Source organism: Dermacentor albipictus, chromosome 2, assembly GCF_038994185.2.
Source record: "Dermacentor albipictus isolate Rhodes 1998 colony chromosome 2, USDA_Dalb.pri_finalv2, whole genome shotgun sequence".
NCBI lineage: Eukaryota > Metazoa > Arthropoda > Arachnida > Ixodida > Ixodidae > Dermacentor > Dermacentor albipictus.
Window position 1 is genome coordinate 98845449 of NC_091822.1, and position 24201 is coordinate 98869649.

At 49.4% G+C, this 24201-nt stretch overlaps 1 protein-coding gene across 1 annotated transcript; it reads right to left on the bottom strand.

The window, feature by feature from the left end:
• Positions 1-13543: 13543 nt before the first annotated feature.
• LOC139055498 (uncharacterized) lies at positions 13544-23819 on the bottom strand. Its single transcript, XM_070533005.1, has 3 exons — positions 23799-23819; positions 18529-18658; positions 13544-15015 (listed from the first exon to the last, which is right to left on the bottom strand). Exons 1-3 carry the CDS (start codon positions 23805-23807, stop codon positions 14426-14428), a joined length of 729 nt encoding a protein of 242 aa, XP_070389106.1. The 5' UTR covers positions 23808-23819; the 3' UTR covers positions 13544-14425.
• Between the last annotated feature and the right edge of the window lie 382 nt (positions 23820-24201).

Below are 24201 nucleotides of genomic sequence, written 5' to 3' on the forward strand. Positions count from 1 at the left end.
TCCCGATCTCTCTTCGAAAGGTAATGAGCTTCCCTTTGAGTTATCACAAATTGTTTCTTTCCTGATTTCCTAAAGCCTAAAACGCCGACAACGCCACCTGTCGCCAAGAGTGCGAAGCGTAAGGGGGCTCGGGCGAGCATTGTACCATACGTGTTCTGTGGTTCTACCGTCTGCGCCTATGCGCTTGCTGTCCTGTTTGCGTTCTTGATCGGGATTTAACGCTTGTGTCAGCCTTTAGCGATGTCTTGGAGCCACTTTCCGTAGTTGGGTGCTTTAATACGTACAAAAAATCGCCAGGCACCCACTTAGTTGCCGGTGCTGCTTCACGAGAAAGAGCGACGGCGGCTGGCGGTCGCGGCTGTTCGACGAAGATAAGCAATAGCGCTTCGTTTAGTGCAGTCTTAAACACTGCAGCCACTAAGCAACCACGGCGGGTCGTTTAAACTTGGTCGCCTCGTTTACAGTCCAGAAGATACAACAAACTTTAGGTTGTTGTTACTGATGAGACGGGATGCCCCCCTTTGAAAAAAAAAAAGGATGCGGAAAGCTAAGTCAGAGAATGCGAAGCGAAGCTGTGGAGAGAGAGAGAGAAAAAGGTTAACCATAGGCGAGTTTCCGGTTTTCTACCCTGCACTGGGGTGGGGCATAGAGGGTTTGTAAAGGAGAGAAAGAGCTAGAGGAGAAAGAAAGAAATAAGCAACTGAATAAAAAAAGAAACTGGTAACAGAAAAGGCGTCCTAATCACAGGCGTTTACACAGGCCGGTCGACCTCAAGAAGCGCAGTAGCGCCTGCACGTCCTTCTGATGGGATGTTAAGTCGCGTAGATGTTGTAAAATTCTTTCTTCCGACAGCGGCTGGTCGTCGAACTGGTTCATTACGATGAAAAGCGATTGTTTCTGCACACTGTACTGCGGACACTGGCATAGAACATGACGAATGGCGAACGTGGCGAAGCTGCTAAACTCCCCTTGTGTTTAGACACTTTGAACAAAGGGCTTCATATTAAAAAGAAGGTGATGGCGCCTACAAAAAAAGCGTCACGGAATCTCCCATGCGTTGCACGAAATGGGCTTTGCTCTACCTATCGATGGCACTGAAATGCGACTTGCGGCGTAGGACGTTCGGTGTACGCTCGCTTCAGCCATCTGCATGTTGATTGTACAACCTGGCGTCTGTGAGCATTAAAGGCTTTTCACAGGGCATTCAACCTCGTTTTGAATGCCTCTTAATATCACTTCGCGGTTGTACAAAACGCCTGAACTTCGAAGCCCTGATGTCTGCAATTAATGCAGATTCACTTTACCCCAGCTGTGTCGTGCATTGTGGTCAATTCTGAAACCTTCATGTTTCTTTTTCTTTTTTTGTAGCTTAGTTTACTTGCTAGTGGTGCTAGCGAGTTCTTGTTCTCTTTTCCTCCTTTTGCATGAAGTGGGTCTATATGAGGCACCCAATGTTGTGAGGCGGTGGGGGAGGAGGGAAAGCAGGGGGGGGGGGTCTACTTCGGCTGCAACTGCGCATGTGGCGGCTGCACGTGGTCGCCCCGCCGTCCTATGAGAGCGGTGTGCGTTGGGGGCATAGTTTAGCTGCGTTGGTGGCTCGTAGCTTGCTGTGTGCTGTGCGTTCTCGGCACTCATTTTTCGTTGAAGCGATATACAGCACGAACGTCACATCGCTCGCTGCTGCTGCCGCGTTTCCTCACGGCAACGTTTTGACGGAGAGTTTCCGCCGTCATCGACTCAGGGGTGTTTACGCTTACTTGTGCGCTTGTGACATCATGCTTGTTAATTTAGTCAGTTTGCCTATGTTTAAACTATTATATGGCTGAAAAAACTACTATCCTTACTCCGCATGGCTGTCCACTAATTTGCTATAGCAATCGATGCTTCGCCTTAGGGCGAAAGGCGACTTTTTTGAAAGTCAACCATTTACTATGTTTACAGGAACCTACCTGAGAAATTTCACGTCAATCCGTGCATTTTACGACATGTTTTTACTCTTTGTGCCGTCAGCCATTTTTGTCACAATAACACGGTCACGCCACCGGCTAAGACAGATTTTCGCGTCGTGCGGCATATAATGCTTTCACATTAAAAGGTCAGTCTGCAGGCACTGGCAACTACCGGATGACCATTACATTTTGTCTTATTGCGTTATGGCGTGTAGAGCACTTTAATGCGATAGCAACTACACGTACTCTCGAAGCGCGTTCTCGCCGTTGGCATTGTCGAGGTGTCTCGATATCGGTGCATGTGCCGCTCGCGCACGCCATAGAGTTTCTTACGAAATGGCGCGCGGAATCTGCAGAGACGCCCAGTGCATTTGGCAGCGTATAGAACACGGCCGTCACAGGAGTTCATGCACAACACTAAGAACGTCCCTCGACCAAGGAAAGTAGATGACAACGCCTCCCCTGCACAGAAGTTGTCATTGGACTTACAGTTGACGCTCCACGGCAATGCTGAAGTAGCTTAGTGCCATCCCCACTCGAGGGGCTGCGCTGAGCTCAACTCGGCGGAGCTCAGCGTCGAGTCGAGGATGGTTTGAGAACACGGGGGTGAACACTGCGGTCGCTGTCGCTTTTTCGGCCTTAGGGCGAAACTGGCAATTTTCTCTTTCTCGGAGTACACACACAAACGTGCGGTGTCCACTGCTAGCCAAATCCCACGGAGGTTGTCCCAGCCGACTCCCATGGCCTGGCGCCGTCGCGCTATATCTCGAGCCATTCGGGATCCCTCTTGTGGGCCTCCTCGTGAGAGGAAAAGGGCAGTCGACCGGAAAGGAAGAGCGACCGGCAGTGCCTCCGAGTCTTCCACGTAGCGGTCCGACGGCGAGGACAGCAGGTGCTGGTCCCAGGACCTGTACGTGAAAGCCGGTGGAAACGCGCCGCCGCACTCACTTGCGAGACGATGTCGAAGCGGCGTCAAATGGAGGCATTGGGGAGAGAGCGCACGAAAGCACTGGTGAAGGGTCGAGACTTCAATAGCGTTTGTAATAGAAGGCTTTAATTTTACTAGCTTGACCCTGGATAAAATTAAACTTTACATACTTGCGTGCATGTGTAAGCGTACGATATCGAAGCAAAGTTGGGTTGTACACCTAGATACTCTGTTCGGGAAGCTTCCTGTTCATGGTCCCAAACCACCCCTGTTTTAAGAATGAGTCAACAACATACTCTATGCTCCCATTGATAGTTTTTAAAGCGATGCTTTCTTTTCCTCTTCCTTCGGCTTTCCCACTGCTTCTGCTGCTGCTGTGGACTACTGTTGCTGTCGTGCACACCACGTCGGAGGTTGGTTCAGACCGTGCATATAGATGACAGGCGCGAGTCAGAGAGGAAAGGCGACGAGAGAAACTCGTTTTCACCCCTTCACGTCGAATGTGCACAATGCCCTCTGGAGCTAACTGGCTGTCGCCACATTAGCCGCTTGACAGCTGCAATTATCCGTGACTCCCCCCCGAAGAATCGCAGAAACTGCAGCGCTTCCCTTTCTACTAACGTGCGAGGCCAGAGGGGACGCAGATAGGACTGTAGAGAGAACAGGAGAAGAAGGAGAGGGAGGAGAAGAGGCAATTTTCATATAAGAGAAGGTGGGGAGGCAACGTGAGGGCAAGGATACCCCTCTACTATAAGACAACGGTTGGGGGGGAACAGGATAAACTTAAGTTCAAGGTACAGTACAGTAGGTTGCTGCGACACGGGCGAAAAAGAAAACGCACGTGCACTTAGATTTTGGGACACTTTAAAGAATTAATCCGGAGTCCGCCACTACGGCTTGCCTCATATAGCGAGTGTGGTTTTGACACGTACAGCCCCATAACCCAATTCAAGTTGAATACTTCTGTCACAATGCAATGTGCCATGTGAGGCAATGACTATGCTCGACCTGCTCAGAGGTTATGAAATGTGGCGCACAACAACGCCTCAAGAAAACACCTCTCCCCGTTCTGTTCTGTGTACTACGTAGACAAACAGCAGTGGTGCACGCAAGCAGGGGCGTAGCCAGGGGGGGGGGGGGCTTATGGGGCTCCAGCCCCCCCCGAAATGTTTCGTGCTGTCCATGCGCCGCCGACCAAAGCAAGCCCCGGCGCCGGAAATCATTCTGGATTTTGTCTAGAACGTATTTTTCACGCTCGAAAAGCCATTTCACCGCAAAAATTGTGAACTCTTGCTGGATTTCGCGGCAATGCCCATGCACTTGGAGTCACATAACGCAAGCAGCCCCTTCCAAGCAAAAAGTTTCAAGGACGTTTTGATGGCGAACGGGCGCGCCGGGGCATCTCGCGGAGACCGCGGAATCTACATTCTATCATGAAATCTACGAAGCGCGTGGATGTCAATTCCGAAACTTTATGGGTATAAAGTTCTCATAAACATTTGATGTGGAAAGTGCATTGACACTTCCAAACGTGTGCTTTATATTTTCAATTGCGGAACTTTGTAAGTTTAATGTTCCCATAAATATTGGACGCCAAAGGTTCATTAACTTTTCTAAAGTCGTACATCGGGCCATACAACGAGACAAACCAAATCAACGCACTATCAGACAAGTTGACAAAGCCCGCAGCGAGGCCTGATGAGACGAAGCGTTGTGGGGGTTCTTTCGAGCCGTCATGTCACATGAAAAATTCTAACATTTTTTTTCACCTGCGCCAAAGCATCCAGTGAAGACACTAAAGCCAGACAAGGTAACTACGTTCCTATTTATTTTTTCTACTTTGACTTATAATCGCGAGGACACATTGAGCCTCTTCATTTTTTTTTTGTTCTCGCTCCCCTACCCGCGGGCTGCCAGCCCGAGCGCATGCGTTTTTCTCGTGTTGCCCTGACCACCGCGCGGCGCACTTCGGTGCGCGTTCAGTTTTCTCTGGCCGAGTGCATTTTCGCCTGGCAGAGTTTTGGACGCTTTCTAGCTAGAAGACGAGAAAAAGAAACAATGGTCGCTCGCCGCCGTCACTGTGGGGACTCGATGGATTGCACCGCGTTCGCCTGAGCGCAACCTCTCCAGAAAGTCTTGTCTAGCCGGTGTAGGATACCGAGCAGTATGCGTATGGTTCTCGGTGGACCAAACGTCTCACGATTTCTTCGATATTCTTTCGGTAGCCAAATTAGGTGCCCAAGGAGGCATTCGATTGTGGAGATACCTTCGTTTGCGTTTTTGCATTTTGGTGCCCCCCCCCCCCCACACACACAAAAGGAAAAAAAAAGAAGACATTGTTGTGGCACAGCGAATGGTGGCATGGTGAAAGTTCGATTTTGTTGCCTCTTTTGCGGACAGTAATGGGCCATGGGATGCTTCAGCTGCCGGATACTCCTATTATATTATTACGATAGCAATTATATGGACACTCTAGGCGCATTCCTGCCGTTGCCGTCACCCTCATGTTCGGCATAAAGTCCAAGGGCGATAACATCATGACCGCGCGCCGCATGCTCTATGTGCGAGTGAAAGCGTAGGGAGGGGGATGGGGGGCTGGAATGGGTGAGACGACGATGGTGGCTCAGTCCTGCGTGCGCGAGGGAGAAAACAGGAGCAAGCGCGCCACCTTCCGTCGCGCGCGATACATCGGGGGGAGGGAATGGAATGGGGGCAGGATCTAGGATTCTGTGAACCTGTGATTGCGCAACATGTTTATTTGCCTTGTTTGACCCTTTACGCACCGTGACTTTTTCTTAGATGCGTAGATTTATTGGAGACTTATACGTACGTTTAGATATCTTGTTGCGAGGTTTTGTGCATACGTGCAGTGAACTGTTTCGAGTGGCACTTTTTTGCCCTTTATCAAGCTGTATCTTGGCATTTGTATATTCCATTCCATTTGTATATTCCATCAGTCGCGGTTCGGTTCACCGTCACCGTTCATGCCATAATTCATGAACATCTCGGTTATCGGCTATTGTGTGCGCTATGGATGCCCAAGATTTTGAACCACCGCCAAAGTGCGGAGAAGTTCGACGCTGCCTTTACTCATCTAATCCGGTATCACGATAAGCGTGACGATTTCATGTCTGCAATTGTGGTCGGAGACAAACCATCATGCCACTACTACGAGCCTAAAACACGACGGCAAAGCTTACAAAGAAAACGTTCGAATTCACCACCCCCAAAGAAAGCATAAGCCGTCATTTCCGCCGGAAAGGCGTTGTTGACTTTTATTTTTTGATCGTCAGGGGCCATTACTGATAGAATTTGCCAAATCTTGAGAGGCTATCAATTGTTTCCGATATTGTGAAACGCCGGATCAGCTGCGTGTTGCAATCAAGAACAAACTACGTGAAAAATTGACGAATGGGGTCATCTTGTTCCACGACAATGCCCCTGCACACGTCGCTGATGTGGTTAACACAAAACTGGCCAAGTTCAAGCGGCCAAAGCTGCAACATCCGCCATACAGCTCAGACCTGTCGCCTTGCGACTTCCACATTTTGGGGCAACCAAAAAAACAGCTCAAGGGAACCGGATTCGTCTCGGACGATGACGTGAAAGTCAGTTGCAGACGTTTTGGAGCAACAACCCGAGGAGCTTTATGAGACGGGAATTACGCGACTCGTTAGTCAATGGGACAAATGTCTAAATGCTCATGAAGGCTACTTTTAAATAAAGTACCCCATTTGTCATATATTCGCATTGGCTCACTTTCATTTGACTGGCCCTCGTAAATTCTGCAGAACTTCTGCTTTTTATACGTGCTTTCTGTTGCGACTATAATTTCGGTGCAGTTACTCACGATACACGACCGGTGACAGCTGCTCCTGCGTAATACATTGAAACAAATGACAGCGTCATTGAGATTTTTCACTGGCCGTTGCATATGTACAATAATGTAAATAAGGTTCTTGAATGACAAAGTTTCATTAGCATATTTGTCTTCAACTTGTTCATTTCATGGCCTTTACATTTTTCATATCAGCGGCATTCACTGCTTTGCTGGTTTCGAACTGATGTAGTTCTAAAGCTCGTGTGATATTTTCTTTACTTAGTAAATAGACAAAAAACATGGAAGCATTGACAATAGTTATGTTGGGCACAATTTTTGGCACATACGAGTATAATATTCCATGAAAACATACATATTTTGCTTGTATTGACAGTGCGTAGCGTTCAAGAATTCGTTTGCAGCATCTTTGGCAATGACAATACAGTTATTATTCATGTATTTGATCTCTAGGCAAATTTTTAAGAGGAAGCTTTAGCTCGGGCCCAACTCCGACGCGACCTATTCAGATACATGTAAAACGCAGAAACGTTTTTCTGAGATAACTTCTGAATCGTTTTAATGAAATTTGTTGCATTTGAGAGAGTAAGTTAAATTGTAGTGCCTGTTGTAAGCGGAATTTCGATTTAGGGCCCGAACTGTGTTTAAAATATTTTGAAAAATTCGAAACTTCGAAAAAGACATAGAAGCACGAAGTTTACAAATTAATAGCTCTTCATCAAGAACAAATACCATGGTTCTGTAAACAGCATCCACTACACCATTCAAAGCGAACAAATTCGATATGTCGATTTGAATTTGTTATGTTATGTACAAGGGTTCTGGAAAATCCTTATTTCCATAATACTTAATTTTTTGAGACTCATGTGTAACATCAATATTGTCCGCTGTAGATGTACTATTATGTGCAATTTACAGAATTGTCATATCAATTTTCATTGCTAATTTGCAGAGTTGTAAACTTCATTGTTTCGTTTTGTGAAAATTTTTGATGTTTGCCACTTTTTAATAAAATATTGACGACGTAAATCGAAAAGTTGAAACAAACAATCTCTAGAATTTAAGTTTTGCTTTTAAATGCAACGAAGCTCATCAAATTTGGTGAAGTGGTTGCCGAGAAAAACCAATTTTCCTTCTACATGTATTTAGATAGGAGCATCCGACCTAATGTTTCCTCTTAGGAGGTGGTCGAGCTGCATTGTGAGCCCCCCCCGAACGAAATTTCTGGCTACGCCACTGCACGCAAGGTAACGTTTACATCAACTCACCACTCTCGTGTTAGCCTTAACGTTGAATAAATTAAGCTGTAGCCGGCAACATCACCGCTAATTATTGTTAATCAAAGCACCCAGCCCGGAAAGGTTCGCTTACATCCATTCCCACAGTGCGTGGTATCTGCATAGTTTTTTTTTTAAGTTGACATGGCACACTCAGCAAGTCTAAGCATTCGTGGTGACACTTTCAGTGACAAATGGTGAATTACTTGCAATTATGGCTCACGAGCTCAGAGAAAGCGAAAGCTAATTTCTATAGTTGCTGCCGATCAACGCGAGTGAAAGCGTAGCCATTACGAGAATTCACGCTGAAGTAGGAGCCATGGGTACGGCCGCGTTCAACAACGTTATTTTTTTACTGTCCGTAAACATTACGGACGTTAAGCTCGTCGAATGACGTACGTTATCGCAGCGCACGTAAACCAAAGGAACCCCAAAACGTTCGGAGCATGCGCAGGGATGACGTCGCTATTTCTTTGCGTCCGTAATGCCTTTGCATTTGATTGCAGACGCTAAGTTAAACATGCTAAAACTGTCTATGCTCCCTTCACGCTGCACTTAAACAGACCGATGACCGAAGCGTCATCTGGTGCAAAATCGGCGTGACGCATCAGCGAAAAGTAAAACGAAATGAAATCACCTTGCCGCCATGGCAACTGGTAGACAACCCACCACGCAAGCTATAACCTCCTTGCCACTCGCTTATCGCGCACAGGATTGTCGCGAATGTTTCTGCCTTGTCGGTGTCTGGGACGCCGTTGTCTGCGCGTGGCGCTAGCATTCCTTGACGGCTCCGCGAATGGCAAAATGGGACGGTGCCAATCGATATTTGCGAAATACATTGAATAGCGCGCCAAAAAACTTCTCTTTCGCATCCCCTAAAATAGACATCGTTCGTTCACTTCGCATGAAATCATGCGCTGCCGATGACGATTAGGCGGAGGAACATTTGTAATTTTATTCATAGCACACACACACACATAAAAAAAAGACGCGCAGCAAACAACGTCAGAACAACGAACATTTCCATTAGAAAAGTATTGCCGCCTCTCACGTGTCAGACCTATGATAGGAGAGTCATCTCCCGGCGCCTTTTCGAAATAGGGTGCATAATCAGGCATTCGGTGCAAGATGTACCTGAAAGATGAAAAGGGCGCGGTGATGATGTATCTAAAGGGTACATCTTACGCCGTGCCCTCGCGCAGGCGCGCTGAACTCGCACGCGACGATAAGAAGAAGAAGCAGAAGAACGAAGCCATGGCGGACGGTGTTAATCGAGGCCCGGTGACTGCGGCGCCCTTGGGAAACGGTGTTCCCGAAGCCGCCGCGGTGGCGAACATGCCGTCCCCCGCGCCACCTGCCGTCTCCCAGCGCCTTTTAGTCGTCGCTTGCGGCCTGTCTTTATCTCTGGTCGTCGCCGCGGCGATCGCCTTCGTCGCCGTCTACGTGAGCGAGCGCCGAAAACACGGCAGGCAGCCCTCCGACACCGACTTCTGCTGTCCGCAGGAGGCCTACGAACTCGCCATGAGCGTCAACGGGACCGTGAGACCCTGCTCAGATTTCTTCGCGTACGTCTGCTCGAGCGTAATCAGCGACGCGCTCTCGGTGGAAGCTGGCGTGCAGCATCAGCTCCGCGAAGCCATGATCACGGGCGTGATGCCGCAGGGCGCCACGATGCGCGAGGCCGGACGATTCCTCAACGCCTACCACCAGACGTGCGTGCAAGCCACGTTGCACCACGAGTCGCTCGCCTCCTCCTTGGCCAGCGCCTTGTCTCGAGAAATGGCGGGCCTTCTGACGAAGGCGGACACTCGAAGTGCCCTGATGTTCTGCGTAACCATGCAATTGAGGTATTCTCTGGTGTCAGTCGTGCACCTCTCCCACTTTAATGCCTGGACGCTGTATTTACGAGCTTTGCCCAAATGTCCTCCGGACAACCGTTCTCTGACCGATCTCATTAGTACGGTTCACGCTCTCAAGAGCAGCTTAAGTATGGCAGTGACGGCAGAAGAAGCGGTTATGGTGGCGACGAAGCTGTGCGAGCACATCCGTCATGTCCCCGAAGCGCGGGCAACGTACCATCCGCAGAAAGACTCTAACGCTTTCAACCGAGAGGTTTGGAACATCGATGACTTTGAGGCAGCAGTGAACGCAAACGGTTTGTCGCTGAGAGACGTGCAAACCATCCGCGTGCGAGGCGCCAGAAGGATTCGGCGTCTTTATGACCTGTTCGCCGGCGACACTCAGGCGGGATCGAAAGCCGCGTACCTTCTGTGGCACGCCGTCGTTAGCGGCGCCAATGAGTTCGTCGTCGAGTCCGGCACTGTCTCTTCACGCATCTTCGAAATCTGCGCGAACAGCATATTCCTTCTGCACGGACTGTGGGGCTTGTTCCAGGCGGAGCTTCTGACCAGCCGCGACAAGGACGTTCAAGTAAAAGATACATTCTTCGCCGTAAAAGACGCCGCTCGCGAACTGTTCAGAAACAGTACCCTCTTCGAGCCTGAAGACGCCGACAAGCTGGAGAGATTCTTCAAGAACGTGACGCTGCTGACTCCTATGTCTTTGAGCAGAACTTCCGTGCCGGTTCCAACTGCTACGCCAGACTTCGCGCAGAACCTGCTGAACGGTCGCTCTTATAACCTAAATTTGGAAACGGCTCGCCTATCCATCTTGGCAGCAAAGAGAATGACTAGCTACGGGGAATTCTTCTTCGTGCAAGACCGCTACCTCCTTGTCTCGTCTACCACCTACAATTTCATCCATACCGGCTCGTACAAAGCACGCCTGCCGAACATGGCTCTTCTCGGCCAGCAATTGGCCGAAAGCCTGTGGGCCATGGCACTGCGGAACATCAAGTGGAAATCAGAGACAACTGCCAACATTGCAACACTGAAACATTGCTTCTTTGAGACTTACCTCAGCGATCGCCCGCGTGACCTCGACACCGACCAGGTCTTCTACAGCGCACTCGGGTTATCCACCGTTCTGCGGGCACTGAGCTCGACCGAGTGGCACACAGTGAAGGTGGCCTGGAGTTTGTGGACGCTGTCGGACGCTCAGTTCTTTTATATTTTCGGCAACCACCAGCGCTGCCCGAGGAAATCGTCGCCAAGAGCTAGGATCCAGATCAACGCACCGCTGATGTATGTCGATGACTTCGCTAAGGCATTCAGCTGCTCGAGCGACTCTCCGATGGCGAGGAGAACTCACAGATGTCGCATCAATGATGCGCAACCTACCTGAATACCGAGGATTCACTTTATGCTTTCCGGTTCTGTTTTTTGCTTTTTACGTAACCGGTTCGCGCCAAATCATAATGCTGCAAATGTTTGTCGGATGCCGGAACAGAACATTGTTTCCCGTTTCACAAGACGATTTTTCGTGTTTACTCAAAAGCAAGCTTCGTGCCTCTTCGCTTTGATCGCAAATAATCAGATTTATAATGTCGGCTAGAATGTTGTAGATGAACGAAGAACGCCTGAAACAATATGTTTGTATGAGATGCGAAAACATTTCCCAAGTGCATTTGGACTAGAAGCGCTGAATTCTAGTTTGCTTTATTTTCTGTCAAGCATTGTACTGTACTATTCCCGTTCACCGAACTCAACCCTCTCATTCCTTTTATTATCAACCCTACTAGCCTCATGCTTGTAAATGCATCTTAAATGCTGTTCTTGAAATCGTACCGTCCCATTTAAACACTATATTTTTTTTTCACTCACTCCTAAGTGACTGCAAACTTCAAGCTTTGGAATGCTGAAGCATTTGCGATTATAATTTATCTTAGTCCTTCTTACCATTGTTTGTCTCTTATGAGCGAGTAAATAACTGAAAATGCGATGTAGAAATCTAGGAAGTGATGGACTTACAGGTGCAACAGACGGATGGAAGTCCGAGATGTCGCTGTACGCCGACTATACCTGTTGTACAGATGCCTTGAATTCTCGTACCTTGAGTAGGCCCGTCTTCTGGTCTTCTCTACGCTTTGTGTTTTAAATGCGCAAACATTTCTATGCCTACGCAACGAGAAAACCGGCCCTCCGTCCGTCCCGTAGGACGACGACCGCTTTCGAGAGCAGATTCACCTTCGTGTAGCCTCTCGCTTCAACTTCAACGAAGCGGCGAAAACACAGCGCTCACGGAGCTCTCGGCACACGCCTCACTCTGCGGCTTTCGCAGGTCGCTTTTAAGATAAGGACCCGGGTGTGTCTCTTCAACGCTAAACAAAATGTACCCAACACAATACAGAGACACCTGCCCATGGTGCGGGGCCACACCCACACTATATCATGTCACATGGGAATGTAAACACAATAAATCATTCCACCAACACAATAACCCGAGTGCGGAGCAATGGGAGAGTCGGCTTACCAGCTGCGAGCTCACGGCCCAAAGGGCCTTAGTGCAGCGCGCTAGGGAGGTAGCTAGGCTCAGTGGAGCCCTGGAATAGGGGCCCACCCTTGCCGGAAGAGGCTCCAAGTTGCCGGCGCCCAAGACGATGACCGAGACCTCGAGACGCTAAATCCTTGAAAGAACTAAATAAAGTTTTTCTCTCTCTCTCTCAACGCTAAGTAAGCAGCGAGAACACAACGCGGGTAGCTATCAGCAGTCGGCACTCTTTGTCGGCATCGCAGATCGCTTTCAAGGTGCGGCCCACGCGGTGCTATACGAAGCCGCCACTTTACTATGTTTGGTCAATAGTTCAATGGGACACTAAACAGCGATAATGGCTTATAATGATCGGAACGTCATCAGCGCACCTGGCGCCGTCTTCCGCAACCCCCGTTCGTGTCGCCACAGCGTTGTCGTTTGTACTGGCCTGATCAAGTTTCATAACAATGATAATGACACCAGTCCGCGTGGAGATCAGTAAGTAGCACAATGCTTACGACAACTCCCAGAGAGCTTCTGTGTGAAATTTTTTTTATTTTTTAGCTGTAGCGGCAGTCTCTAACTAGCTCATACTCGGAGACTAACAACTCTTCGGGGTCACTGCTACTTAGCTTATCTCCTCATATCCAGGATAATTCGAGCCAGTCTGGCGAACACGGCAGTTCTTTACCAGTTAATTACCGAAAGCATAGGGGACATGGCTATCCACAACATCAGCTGAATATCAGAGATGGATGACAACATCCAATTATTACTATATTGCTTGTATTTACGTGCTTCGACAAACATTTTTTGGGCGGCAGTCTTCTATGCTGCAGTTTTCCTTCAAAATTTCCCCTGCATGGAAGCCTTGCTTTCTTTTTTTAAAATAATTTGTGTCGACTACGCCACAGCTTGAAGAGGCGCCTTTCTTATTATTTTATTTTTGCCTGGTGTGTTTAGAGATAGCATGCCTCCACATTCACCGTATACTCCAACGGAGATTTATTGTACGCTGCCATTCACTACAATTTGAAATGTGGTGGCCACAGTCAGCCAAATCATTCGCTACCACTGTTATTCGATGATGAAGACGACGATGATGATGCACGTGGTGAAGATGGCGATGGGGATAAACACCAGGAACGGAATCGACAGAACACATCAAGAAACCAAGGTCAGGTTTATTTCGTACTTTATTTGACGTTCGAGCAGCAGCAACGGCGAAACACAGACGTGGCATCGCTTGCCCGTGCATAAATTACACCGTTCACCGAATAAATAAATGCGCACAACGTCGGAACCGAGCGACCCGGTGTTCACAACAAACGATTCCGGCTGCTGGGATGACGACGACGAACAAACGTAAAAAATACTAATAATGGTATAAAATATACAGGAGTTCTCGCCAGGGCTACAGCGAAGCGGCAAAAGTAGGGGCGCGAGGTGTATGGTACCTCTTCTCTAACAACAACAAAATAATAAACAAAAGGAGAATTGCAAGACGCGCAGATAGTTCCTTGAAAGAATTGTGTAAACAAGGACGGGAGTAGAATGGACAAGATCGACAAAAATATATCACTCTCCCAACAGGGCACGGCCAGCCGGCTGACCACGACCCCACGCACGCAGTTCTGCGCTCATTTGTTTTGTTTTGTTTTCTCTCTTCTACGAGCAGCTTTGAACACGCTGACTTTAGAAACGACTCGCATAAATACTGTCCTTTCTGCCGAGCAGAGTCGCTCTTGTCTCCTTTTTTTACAAGAGTCTCTTTCAGTAGATCACCTCGTACACGGTCACTGTCCGTGGGGTTCGCCCTGTCAGGCCATGCAATCGACAGCTCTCCTTCGGTGAGCGGGAGAAGACCGCCCAAAGACCAGAACAGACGTCCTTTCACGCTCGCGATCCTTGGTTCCCTAGGAGTGCGCTCCGAGAGAGATGCCGACTCTTTGGTTGAACGAATACGACCGGTACAGTGCGGGGCCGGGTCGATAACGTCAAAGAAGAGATCTCCGCAACCAGAGCTGATGTGGTCGGGCGTGGGTCGCACACCTATACCTATCTATTCCTCGCTGTTGACCAGCTGCTGCACCTTGCGCGAGAAGGGAACCAGTTCGTAGCCGGCCAGCGGACAGTCGCGAAGCAGCAGCTTCTCCAGGCGGGCCTCGGTCGATCCGCGGTGCTTGACGAGTCTCGCGACGGCGCTGAGACGGACCCTGTTCCAGACCAGCTGGCGGTCCAGGAGCCTGTTGTTCACGCACAGGAACCTCGCGTGGAAGTCGACCGCGATCTGCTTGACGATGGCGCCGTCCTCCTTGCGGACGTCGCCCGCGACCTCGGTCTGTTCGCCGAGCAGCTCGTCGAGCACCAGGTCGCCGCAGACTTCGCCCTGGCAGTCCTGGACGCGGAAGCGGTACCCGACCTGGACGGCGACCGGCGCGAAGCCGTAGCCCTGCTCGATGGTGTCCGAGTAGAAGAAGTTGTCGTTCTCGTTGAGCACGCCGGGCGGCGCCTCGAACGTGATGCGCTTGCCGTAGCCGCGGCCCACGCTCTCCAGTCGCAGGGGCCGGCCGCCGAACAGGAAGCGTGAAGTGCGGTTCCCGCGGACCACGTACCGGAAGCCCGGCACGACGCGCTTGTCCACGTAGGTGCCTGCGTTGGGGAAAACGAGGGAGACGCCGATTAGGGTCGAGGCGCCAACACCAGCTAATCTGAAAGTCATCGTGACCGCCATCGTATAGCTAATCGGTCAATTTCATCCCGCAATGCGAGACCGTGTTCTCCATATACCCCAGCGCGATCTCCAAATACGGCCCACTACCACCCTCCTATGCCTGCAGATTTCCTATTCTCGTCACGCCGCCTGGTTGGACGGATATGAGGACATCCCCTTTGAAGCCTTGCGGCGGCTGATTCCGCCTAGCTCAGTATATTTAACCTTTCTTCAGCGTTATTATTGGCCCTTTATATCCGCGTTTCGTGTTACTGAACTATCGAACCTCAAAAAAAAAACATTATTGCCATAAACAGATAATGTATCTTCATTATTTGCGTTCCTGACCGCATGGCCACAAATAGTCCCAGCCATATTTTTAGTATTATGTACTGCGGATTCACTCATTAAGCTTTCCTTAATTTTCACTAACACCCAAAAGCCTCGGACAGAGTATATAAACTCCTTTACAATGCTAACAGAAAAATTCCGACAGACCCAATCTCGCGCTGTCTGTAGACGTTAATTCGACAGGAGTTCAAGCAACGCAGCGGCATACGGTATTTTTTTATTATTGATATGATATAAGGAGATGTTGACGCACTATTTAATGCACCGGCTACTCCTCAGCCTGCAAGATACAGGGTTCGAGATCATATACCAAATAACCTTTCCAGAAAGCACCAGAACCTGTCAAGCAACGTTTTCACACTAACACTATGAATTAAGAAATACAAGTTAACGAAACGACTATGAGAGCAACAAGACGTCGGCGGCTGTTTCATGACCAACATGACACACATGTCATGACCTATCAGTTATGTTCGTCATACACTCTTGTCATACTAAGCCAATTTCGGTACATACCAAGACGGAGGCGTATGTTTCATGACCTACATGACACGCATGCCATGACATTCATGTCATGACCTATTATTTAAGTTTGTCATACCCTACTATGCCAATTTCGGTACATACCAAGACAGAGGCGTATGTTTCATGACCTACATGACACGCATGCCATGACATTCATGTCATGACCTATTATTTATGTTTGTCATACACTCTTGTCCTACTATGCCAATTTCGGGACATACCAAGATGGAGGCGGATGTTTCATTGCTTACATGACACGTACGTCATGACATTCATGTCAAGAAATACCATTTATGTTCGTCATACACGCTTTTCATACTATGCCAGTTTTGGTACCATGCCAATTTAGGTACCGACCAAGTTGACGAAATGACCACGAGAGCACCAAGACATGGGCGGCTCTTTTATGATTTACATGATGCACATGTCATCATATTCATGTCACGAAGGATAATTTATGTTCGTCATACACTGTTGTCATACTATGCCAATTTTGGTACTTAGAAAGGTAACGAAACGACCATGAGAGCACCAAAACGTAGGCGGCTAGATATATACTGTCAAAGTGGCAAATGTTCGCCAAGAAATGCTTCTTATTAAAACGAGCTCCCTGCCATCAAGTATTTGCAATGCAAGCGATTTTAACTTAGCCAGTTGCATCCTGTAGTTATCCTCTTAGCCACTGAGGATTATTCGTCTTGCTTTTTAGCCATGTACGATGACATGCTTTTACGTGTCAAGAAAGTGGAAAACCTCTGAAGGCCACCAGAACGGCCTCAAGTTCGGCATTTTCGGTGTCTCCTGCGCCGCAAAATTAGCCCAGTCTCATGCGAGCTATGAAATCACGCCGCTTTTGCATAAGCCACGATCCTTCCGTGCGCCCTGCGTAGTAAAATTTGTCGGTCTTGTCTACAGCACTGAAGCAACTTGCTAAACAGTAATATAATACGGAGCTGCGGTAACAGAACGAATATAGCATCTGGTCCTACTTCCTTATTTTTTCACCCCATTTCTTGCTTGAAATGAACAATTAAAACTACCTAACGGGTAACATGAACTGACCCGAGTTTCTTTGAGGTAAGTTAGCACGCGCAGTCGGTCATAATCAGTGAATTGTGCAACTACAGCTGGTGTGGCGCAAACTAGAGTGACAACAAAGAAACTTGCCAAGTAAAGCATTTTAGCACTGCTGAGAAAACGGAAGAAGTAAGTGTGACGTTAAGAGACCTTAATAGAGGGGAATACGACGGTTTGGATTAAAGAGAAAACAGGTGCAGCTGGTGCGCTAGTTGAAATTAAGAAGAAGCGACGTTAGGTTGTGCATGCGAGGTGTGGAAGCAGAAATCCTGCAATTTGGAAACGGAATGGGCGCCGAGGGCAGGAAAGCTCAGTCAACAACGGCAGTTGGTTATTAGATTGTACGATAACAAAATTTACGGGCATACAAGATCGAGATGGTTGAAACAAGGCAGAAGGAATTGCAAATCGCGTGGAGATGCCTTCGTCCGGCAGTATAGACGTAAATAAGCTTCCATGACGAATGTCATTCTCTTCGCGTCCGACATACCACACGTCATACGCCGTAGAAGTGGCGAGAACACTGCATTTTACGTAGCACATGGAGCAGGCAAATGATGCTCGACAGTGACGTCACATTTGCTCGATCGGCTAATGTTATTTAATTTCGCCTCTACATTCTTTTCTTCTACAGGGGGGGGGGGGGGGGGCGCATCATAGGTACGGTGAAACCATAGAAGAGCCGCAGACAGACCTTCACAATTGCTGTCAGAAAGAGGCTTGCTCCTTAGCGTTTGCATTGATGAGTCAGATGCTTAGCACGACATGTCGCTTTGTGACATTGTGTAACACTAGGAAGGCCTTCGCAGACTGCGTGACAGTGCCCGCAGAAGCAGTTTTGTAGTGTGTGTGTGTGTGTGTGTGGTTTTTTGTTTTCTTTTATTCATTCTTTGCCTCTCTCTCTCACTTATCGCATCCCTTTACCCCTCCGCCGGTACAAGGCAACCAACCGGAGACAATCTCTGATTAACCTTTCTGTCTTTGTCTCTCTCTCTCTCTCTCTCTGGGACAGTAATATTCACGAGTCACTAATCCTTTTCACACCCTACATATAAGTATACTGATAGGGAGTCAGAAAAATATATTAATTTTATCGACTTGATGTAAACAGCATAGCGTCACTGACACGTTACGAAGAAAGCATGTACGACGCATCATCAGCCTTCACCCGCGTGTGGTTTACTTGTGACATTCGCGTCACGTTACGTTGCTTCGACTAAGGAGTGCCCGTTATTCAGGGAATTGCGTAAGCAATGGTGTCACCTTGCCTTCTGAAAGCCAGTAGAGGTATTCCGTAAATATGCACCAAGTGTATATGTTCATTTCGCCTACTGCTCAACTGCCGATTGGCTGGGCTGGGGTACCAGCGAGAAGGAAACGTGCACCCACAGCCAGTTTCCTAGTCGATGGTTCAACCCCAGCTAATCAGCCGCGGCCGAAATGGACAGTTCAATAGGTAGACACTTACAGAATGCCCTCCCTCCCCCTTTTCCACTTACCGATAACAGGGAACTCGTGCGGCTTGATACCGTTGACCACGTAGCTGGTGGGCACATCGTTGATGTCCTCTCCCCTGACGATGTACAAGAAGTCGCTGGCCGGCGCCGCCTGGTTTGCCTTGTTCGCCTTCTGCGAGGACAACGAGCAATCCGGCCTCGAGTGACAGTTGACAGCAGGAGACTGCCGCACTTGGAAGTTTCTGGGTTCAGCAAGTTTCGTTTAACTGGGAATAGTTGATCATAAAAGCTATGACCACAAAGCTTCTAAATACGTATAAGTGCAAACAGAAGACCACAGAATAGGGCAAGTTTGTTCACGAAAGCAACGGCGCGACTGAATCCTAACAAAGCAAAGGAGTCCGTAGCACGCAGTAAAGTGTTGGTATTCAAGTTCAAGCGAAGTTTCAAACATTGAGGCGGCCCACGACCAACGCCGGAGCCAACATTGGATTCCTCAGGCATCAGGCCGGTTTAACTAAGCAAGACTGGAATATCCACCTACACATATGCTAAATGTAACTTCAAATCTGCCGCGCAGTTTCTAACGCGCATTTATGCCTTTCGTTTGCCATTGTTCTAGTTTCCTTTCAAATTCCGGCTCCCCTCACGAAAACCTGTTGCTAGCTATTTGTCAGTTCGAAAGAACGCGCGAAGAAAGAAAAAGAAACCGGACCAGAAACGAAAGAGAGGAAACACAAGCTCGTAAAACAGGGTCAGAATGTGGATACGGTCGCAGAACCCCCGCACTGCATCCCACTCGCATTACTCAACGCACACACCCATTCCTCCCTTCCCCTCCCCCCACTTCCACCCCCTTCTCGCTCGGTCTGCTAGTCCCGTTTGAGGTACGCGGGTTATTTTAGGAGCCGGGTACCTAACTCAAAACAAAAGCATCCTTTCTGTCTCGAAAGCTTGAGGAGCTGTCGTTACAGCTAGAGAAGGAAAGAGTCTGCCCTCGGAGTTTTCGTTGCAGACGGCGCAACGGGGCCCGTCTGCGGAGGCACGCGCTTCGGTGATTCAGCCGGGCGCCCGCCAGCTGCCGAATATGTTGCGCAGGCGTCTGGTTGCGTGACGTTTGCGCCCTCCCCCTCTCTCTCTCTTCGCTTCGTCGGTGCCGGTTCTTCCGCGCCAGTTCTCGGACACGTGGATGCTAGGCCTGCCTACACCCAGCTGCGGCTGACGGCAACGCGACGATCGAGACCTTTGAAAGAAAGCGGCTGCTCAACGCCACGTGTCTGCTCTTGTAGGGGTTGAGGGACGGACTCCAGGATGGAAACCCAAACTTGGGAGTATTTATTCTACATTATATACAGAGAGGTGAGACGTCAATTAACAGTCGTACAGTCATTACGGGCCGGCAGCAACTCGGACGCTGCGGCCCGTGGCAAGAAGTTCGAGAGAGGTGAATCAGGGAATCAGGGAATATTCCGGTCTCTCTGGAAGGCTTCTTATAAACCCTTCGAGCACTGTAAGTCACGTCATGTTTGACCAATAGGAGAGTCCGCTCAGATGACGCCATTTTCAGCCAATGGTAGGCGCCCGTGTCGCGGTGTCACACCTGGCGGCTCTCTGCGGTCTTGCCTCGCAGACTGGCAATGCACTTCTTCTAACGAGGAGAAGGGGAGGGCTGCTCATGCTCCATTGTCCGAGGCCCACCTGCTCCCGGTGCTACGGCCCCACAGCGGTAGCAAATGTCTTCTTCAAAGGCTAAGAGAGGTACGCTTGGGCCTTCCCGGCACGTCTGGCTGACACGGCGCATTACCGCCGTCTTGGTTTGCACCTGTTTTGTGGCCTTCAACTTGTTTGCCTGGGCGCTCCTCTGGAATGTGCTTTCCTGCTTCTGCATTCCTCAATTAGCTGTGCTGCGTTTCGAAGTGGTTTGGGGAACTCGAAGTAATCGCAGGAAACAGCTCCATATCTAACAGCTCGTCCTCGCCCCGGTTGTTCTGAATGGCCGGTGAACTCAATTCGCTGGCCATGAGGAACGCTGAAAGAAGCTGCAGGGTACTGGGGTCGAGCCTCGTTTGACAACCCTCGGGATCCTGGGCCCTGGAGAACATACGTCAAACAAACCAAACAACACAGCGCTGCACCACGCGTAAGCGCAGGCTCTTCACCCCTGACTCGCCAGGCTATTACTGAGTCAAAATGAACCCTGATCTTTTAGTTCCCCAATTTTGACAAAACAGTTGTAACCACCCTTCCAAACAGCCATTTATTTCTCCTCGAATGCCGACAAGACCAGAGTACTATTGTTGTTGCAAAACAAAAGGGTCGTTGACGGTGCAAACATCAAATGAAAACAGCCGAACATAACTTAAGTGGCCTAACTACACGAACAGCATGTTTCCAATCTATCGCAGTGGCGTACTTATCGCACGCAATGGTGCCACTGAACAATCTGGTCAACCTCACAAGTGCGTAATCAGAAGTGCACTAGCCTTGTGGTCACTAAACAAAACGCGTACTTGCGTTGTAGGCAAACTTTTCATTTACGCTTACTCACGTTTCTTCCCTGAAAGTCCTACAGGACACGTGACATAAACGAACAATTAAACTTGCGGGATTTACACACTCCGCAGAACCCTTAAAATGATGCGTCTTCCAATAACTCTTTCCACGCACGCTCACTAAAGAAGTCAGAATACGGCTGCCCTCAACACACACTAGCAACCCAGTCATAAAGTCTGCTTCCTTCCGTCCACACAGGACACGCGCTAATGGAACTAAGAACGCTTCTCCGTGCAAATCATGCACTCACTGAAAATCTACGCGCTTAACCTTAGAAAATTCAACACTTAAAAAGAAAGAAGGTTAAATAACACACGCGCTTTACCATAGGCCTCTGAACGATAACCTTGACCCTCAGGTTACTCACACACAAAAAAAAGCCTATCTACTTATTAATGAGCATCTCGCGAGACTACATGTTTACATAAAACGCATCTTTCAAATCTCGGAGCTTTCTCAAACCAAAACATAAACAAAGCTCATACCTTACACGTTGAAAGAAATCCCAGTCTCAATTCGCGAAAAACATTCCGATGCTCAAAATAAAAAACAAGACACTTCATTTCTACGGAAGCGCTCTTGGGCTCCCTTTCCTAACGCTTATGTCTGACTCATACTTTGAGCCGTACTCGGGGTGGGCGTGGTCTCAAAGCTACTCTGGCTGCCGAGAGACAACAAAAGGGCTGACTCACTATCAGCTCCCCCAAGACGTTACGGTCTCCTGCCAATTTGCGTCCTGGCGCCCCGCTTTCAACACGAACTCGATTGACCGCGTCGCTACTCCCCACCTGGTCTCGTCCTGCCACCTTGCGTTTCTTCGAACTGCACGCTGAGCTGTGAAAAGAACTACGGAACGACGAGGAGTTCTGCCTCGTGCCCTTTGTCCGCGTCCGTGCAGAACATGCTTCGCGGTCCCCTTTTGACCTGTGGCTCGAACGTTCTGGATGCGTCAACATCGTCCTAGACGACCGCACCTTCTTCCTCGCCGTCGACTTGCCGGCCTCCCGCCATCAGCCGTGACCATCTTCGACATGCCAGAAGAAGGAGCCACTCCGAGGGCAGCGCCTAGCAGTCCACTGCCATACTACCGAGTTCCACCCACCTTCGGAGGCAAAGCGGGGGAAGATGCCGACGAGTGACTCGTCCACTACAAACGAGTGAGCAAATCCAACGGGTGGGATGCAACCGCTCAGCTCACCAATGTGGTGTTCTCCCTGACCGATACCGCCCTCGTGTGGTATGAGAACCACGAGGACGCGCTTACGACGTGGGAACATTTTGTGGACGAGCTAAAGGCTTGTTTTGGGGACTCAGTCGCCAAAAAGAAGCGTGCGGAGCAGACACTGTCTCAACGGGCGCAGCTACCAGGTGAGACATGCACAACATATATCGAAGAAGTATTAAAGCTATGCAAGGTGGTCAGTGCTCGCATGTCAGAAGAAGATAAAGTCGGACGTTTGCTGAAAGGAGTGGCTGAGGATGTATACAATTTTCTAATTGGAAAGGAGAGCCTCAGTTCTGTGTCTGACGTCATTCGGCACTGCAGAACTTTTGAAACGCTCAAGATGCGTCGGATTGCGCCAAAGTTTGGTCGATTGGCAAACGTGACGACGGTTGCCAGTGTGGACACGAGTCCTTGCCTCGACCTTCCTTCTACCATCCGACAGATCGTCCGCGAGGAACTTTCCCGCCGCAAGGAGTTGCATTCAACTGCTGACCACCATGGCGTGTACACGTCACGTGAGGCTATGACGACGCCACATTCGGCCCCTTGGCAACCGATGGTTACCGCAGCGGCCGTAGAGTACAGCGCAGCCCCACAGCCGAGGATGACAACACGCCCTCCGACTCCGCGCTATGACCAACGCGCTCAACGCACGCCTACTCGACGCCCGATGTATCGTCGTGACACACGCCACGAACCAACCCACTACACGCGGGAAAATGATAATATCCGCTTCATCGACGAACAACCAAGGTTTCGACCTCTCCCGGTGTGTTATTCCTGTGGTGTCCCGGGTCATATATCGCGGTTTTGCAACCAGCGTATGACCACGTGGTATGGCCAGCCCTCAGAGTTTTCTCGGCCCTCCGAACGGTCACACGCTGCCCCGTGGCCAGCACACGTATCATCTGGCGACGAGTATTGGCTCAGCAGCTCCCGGAACCGCTCCCCGGCATCTGACAGGAGTTTGACACCCTCACCGCAACGTCGTGCTCCCCGTTCTCCCTCACCGCGGCATCGCACCACGTCCCCTTCGTCACCGGAAAACTAGCTAGCGCGGCCGATGGAGGTGAGGTCGCTGGAGACGTGCTACTGACAGAAATACCTCCTGTGTTGATGCTGAAAAACAAAGTGCGCGTGCTTGTAGATAATGTCTCTGTGATGGCTCTGGTGGACACAGGCGCAACAATTTCCGTCATGAGTGTCTCGTTTAAACACGTGTTAGGGCCAAAGGTTTTGTTTAAATGGGACGAAGATTCAAAGTTCTGTGGAGTGAGTGGTGAGCCATTGCGACCTATTGGTGTGTGTAGTGCTGACGTATTTTTGGGAGGCCATGTTATTACGACAGAGTTTGTAATTATTCCTCGGTCTAATCATGATGTTATTCTCGGCATGAACTTCTTGCGGGAGTGTGGTGCTACTGTCGACTGCCGCACAGGAAAAGTATTCTTAAATGATAGGATTCCATCAGGACTCCTGGAGAACCCTGCAGATCGCGAAACTGCACTGTGTGTTTGTGGTGATACGGTCATACCTGCATCATCTACCGTTTGCGTTCCCGTTGTCTGTTGCGGCGCCGATTCCGACTGCTTCGAAGCTACCGTAGCACCGATGCACTTTAACTGTATGAAGAAGAATGTGTTGGTGCCACATTGTGTGGTGTCGATCAAAGGTGGACGCACTGGCTTATGGACCGTAAACTATTCCAAGGAGCCCGTTATACTATCAGATGGCATGAAATTAGCCTTCGCCAGGGAACACGCGTCCTTATCAGTGGCTGAACTTACAGATGTGCCGGAACAACCTGATGGCCACAGTTCGGAAACGGCCCTTTTGTCGATGGTAAATAAATCGCTCAGCACGAGTGAACGCCGAACTTTAGTGGGTGTGCTTTCGAAGCACGTTTCGGTATTCGACTTTGCGCAGAAGGACAATAT

Bases quoted from the DNA above. Each gene is read 5' to 3' on its own strand.
- LOC139055498 (XM_070533005.1), bottom strand. The intron at 15,016-18,528 runs GTAAGTGGAAAA...TCCCCAACGCAG, and splicing joins GCACGAGTTCCCTGTTATCG to GCACCTACGTGGACAAGCGC.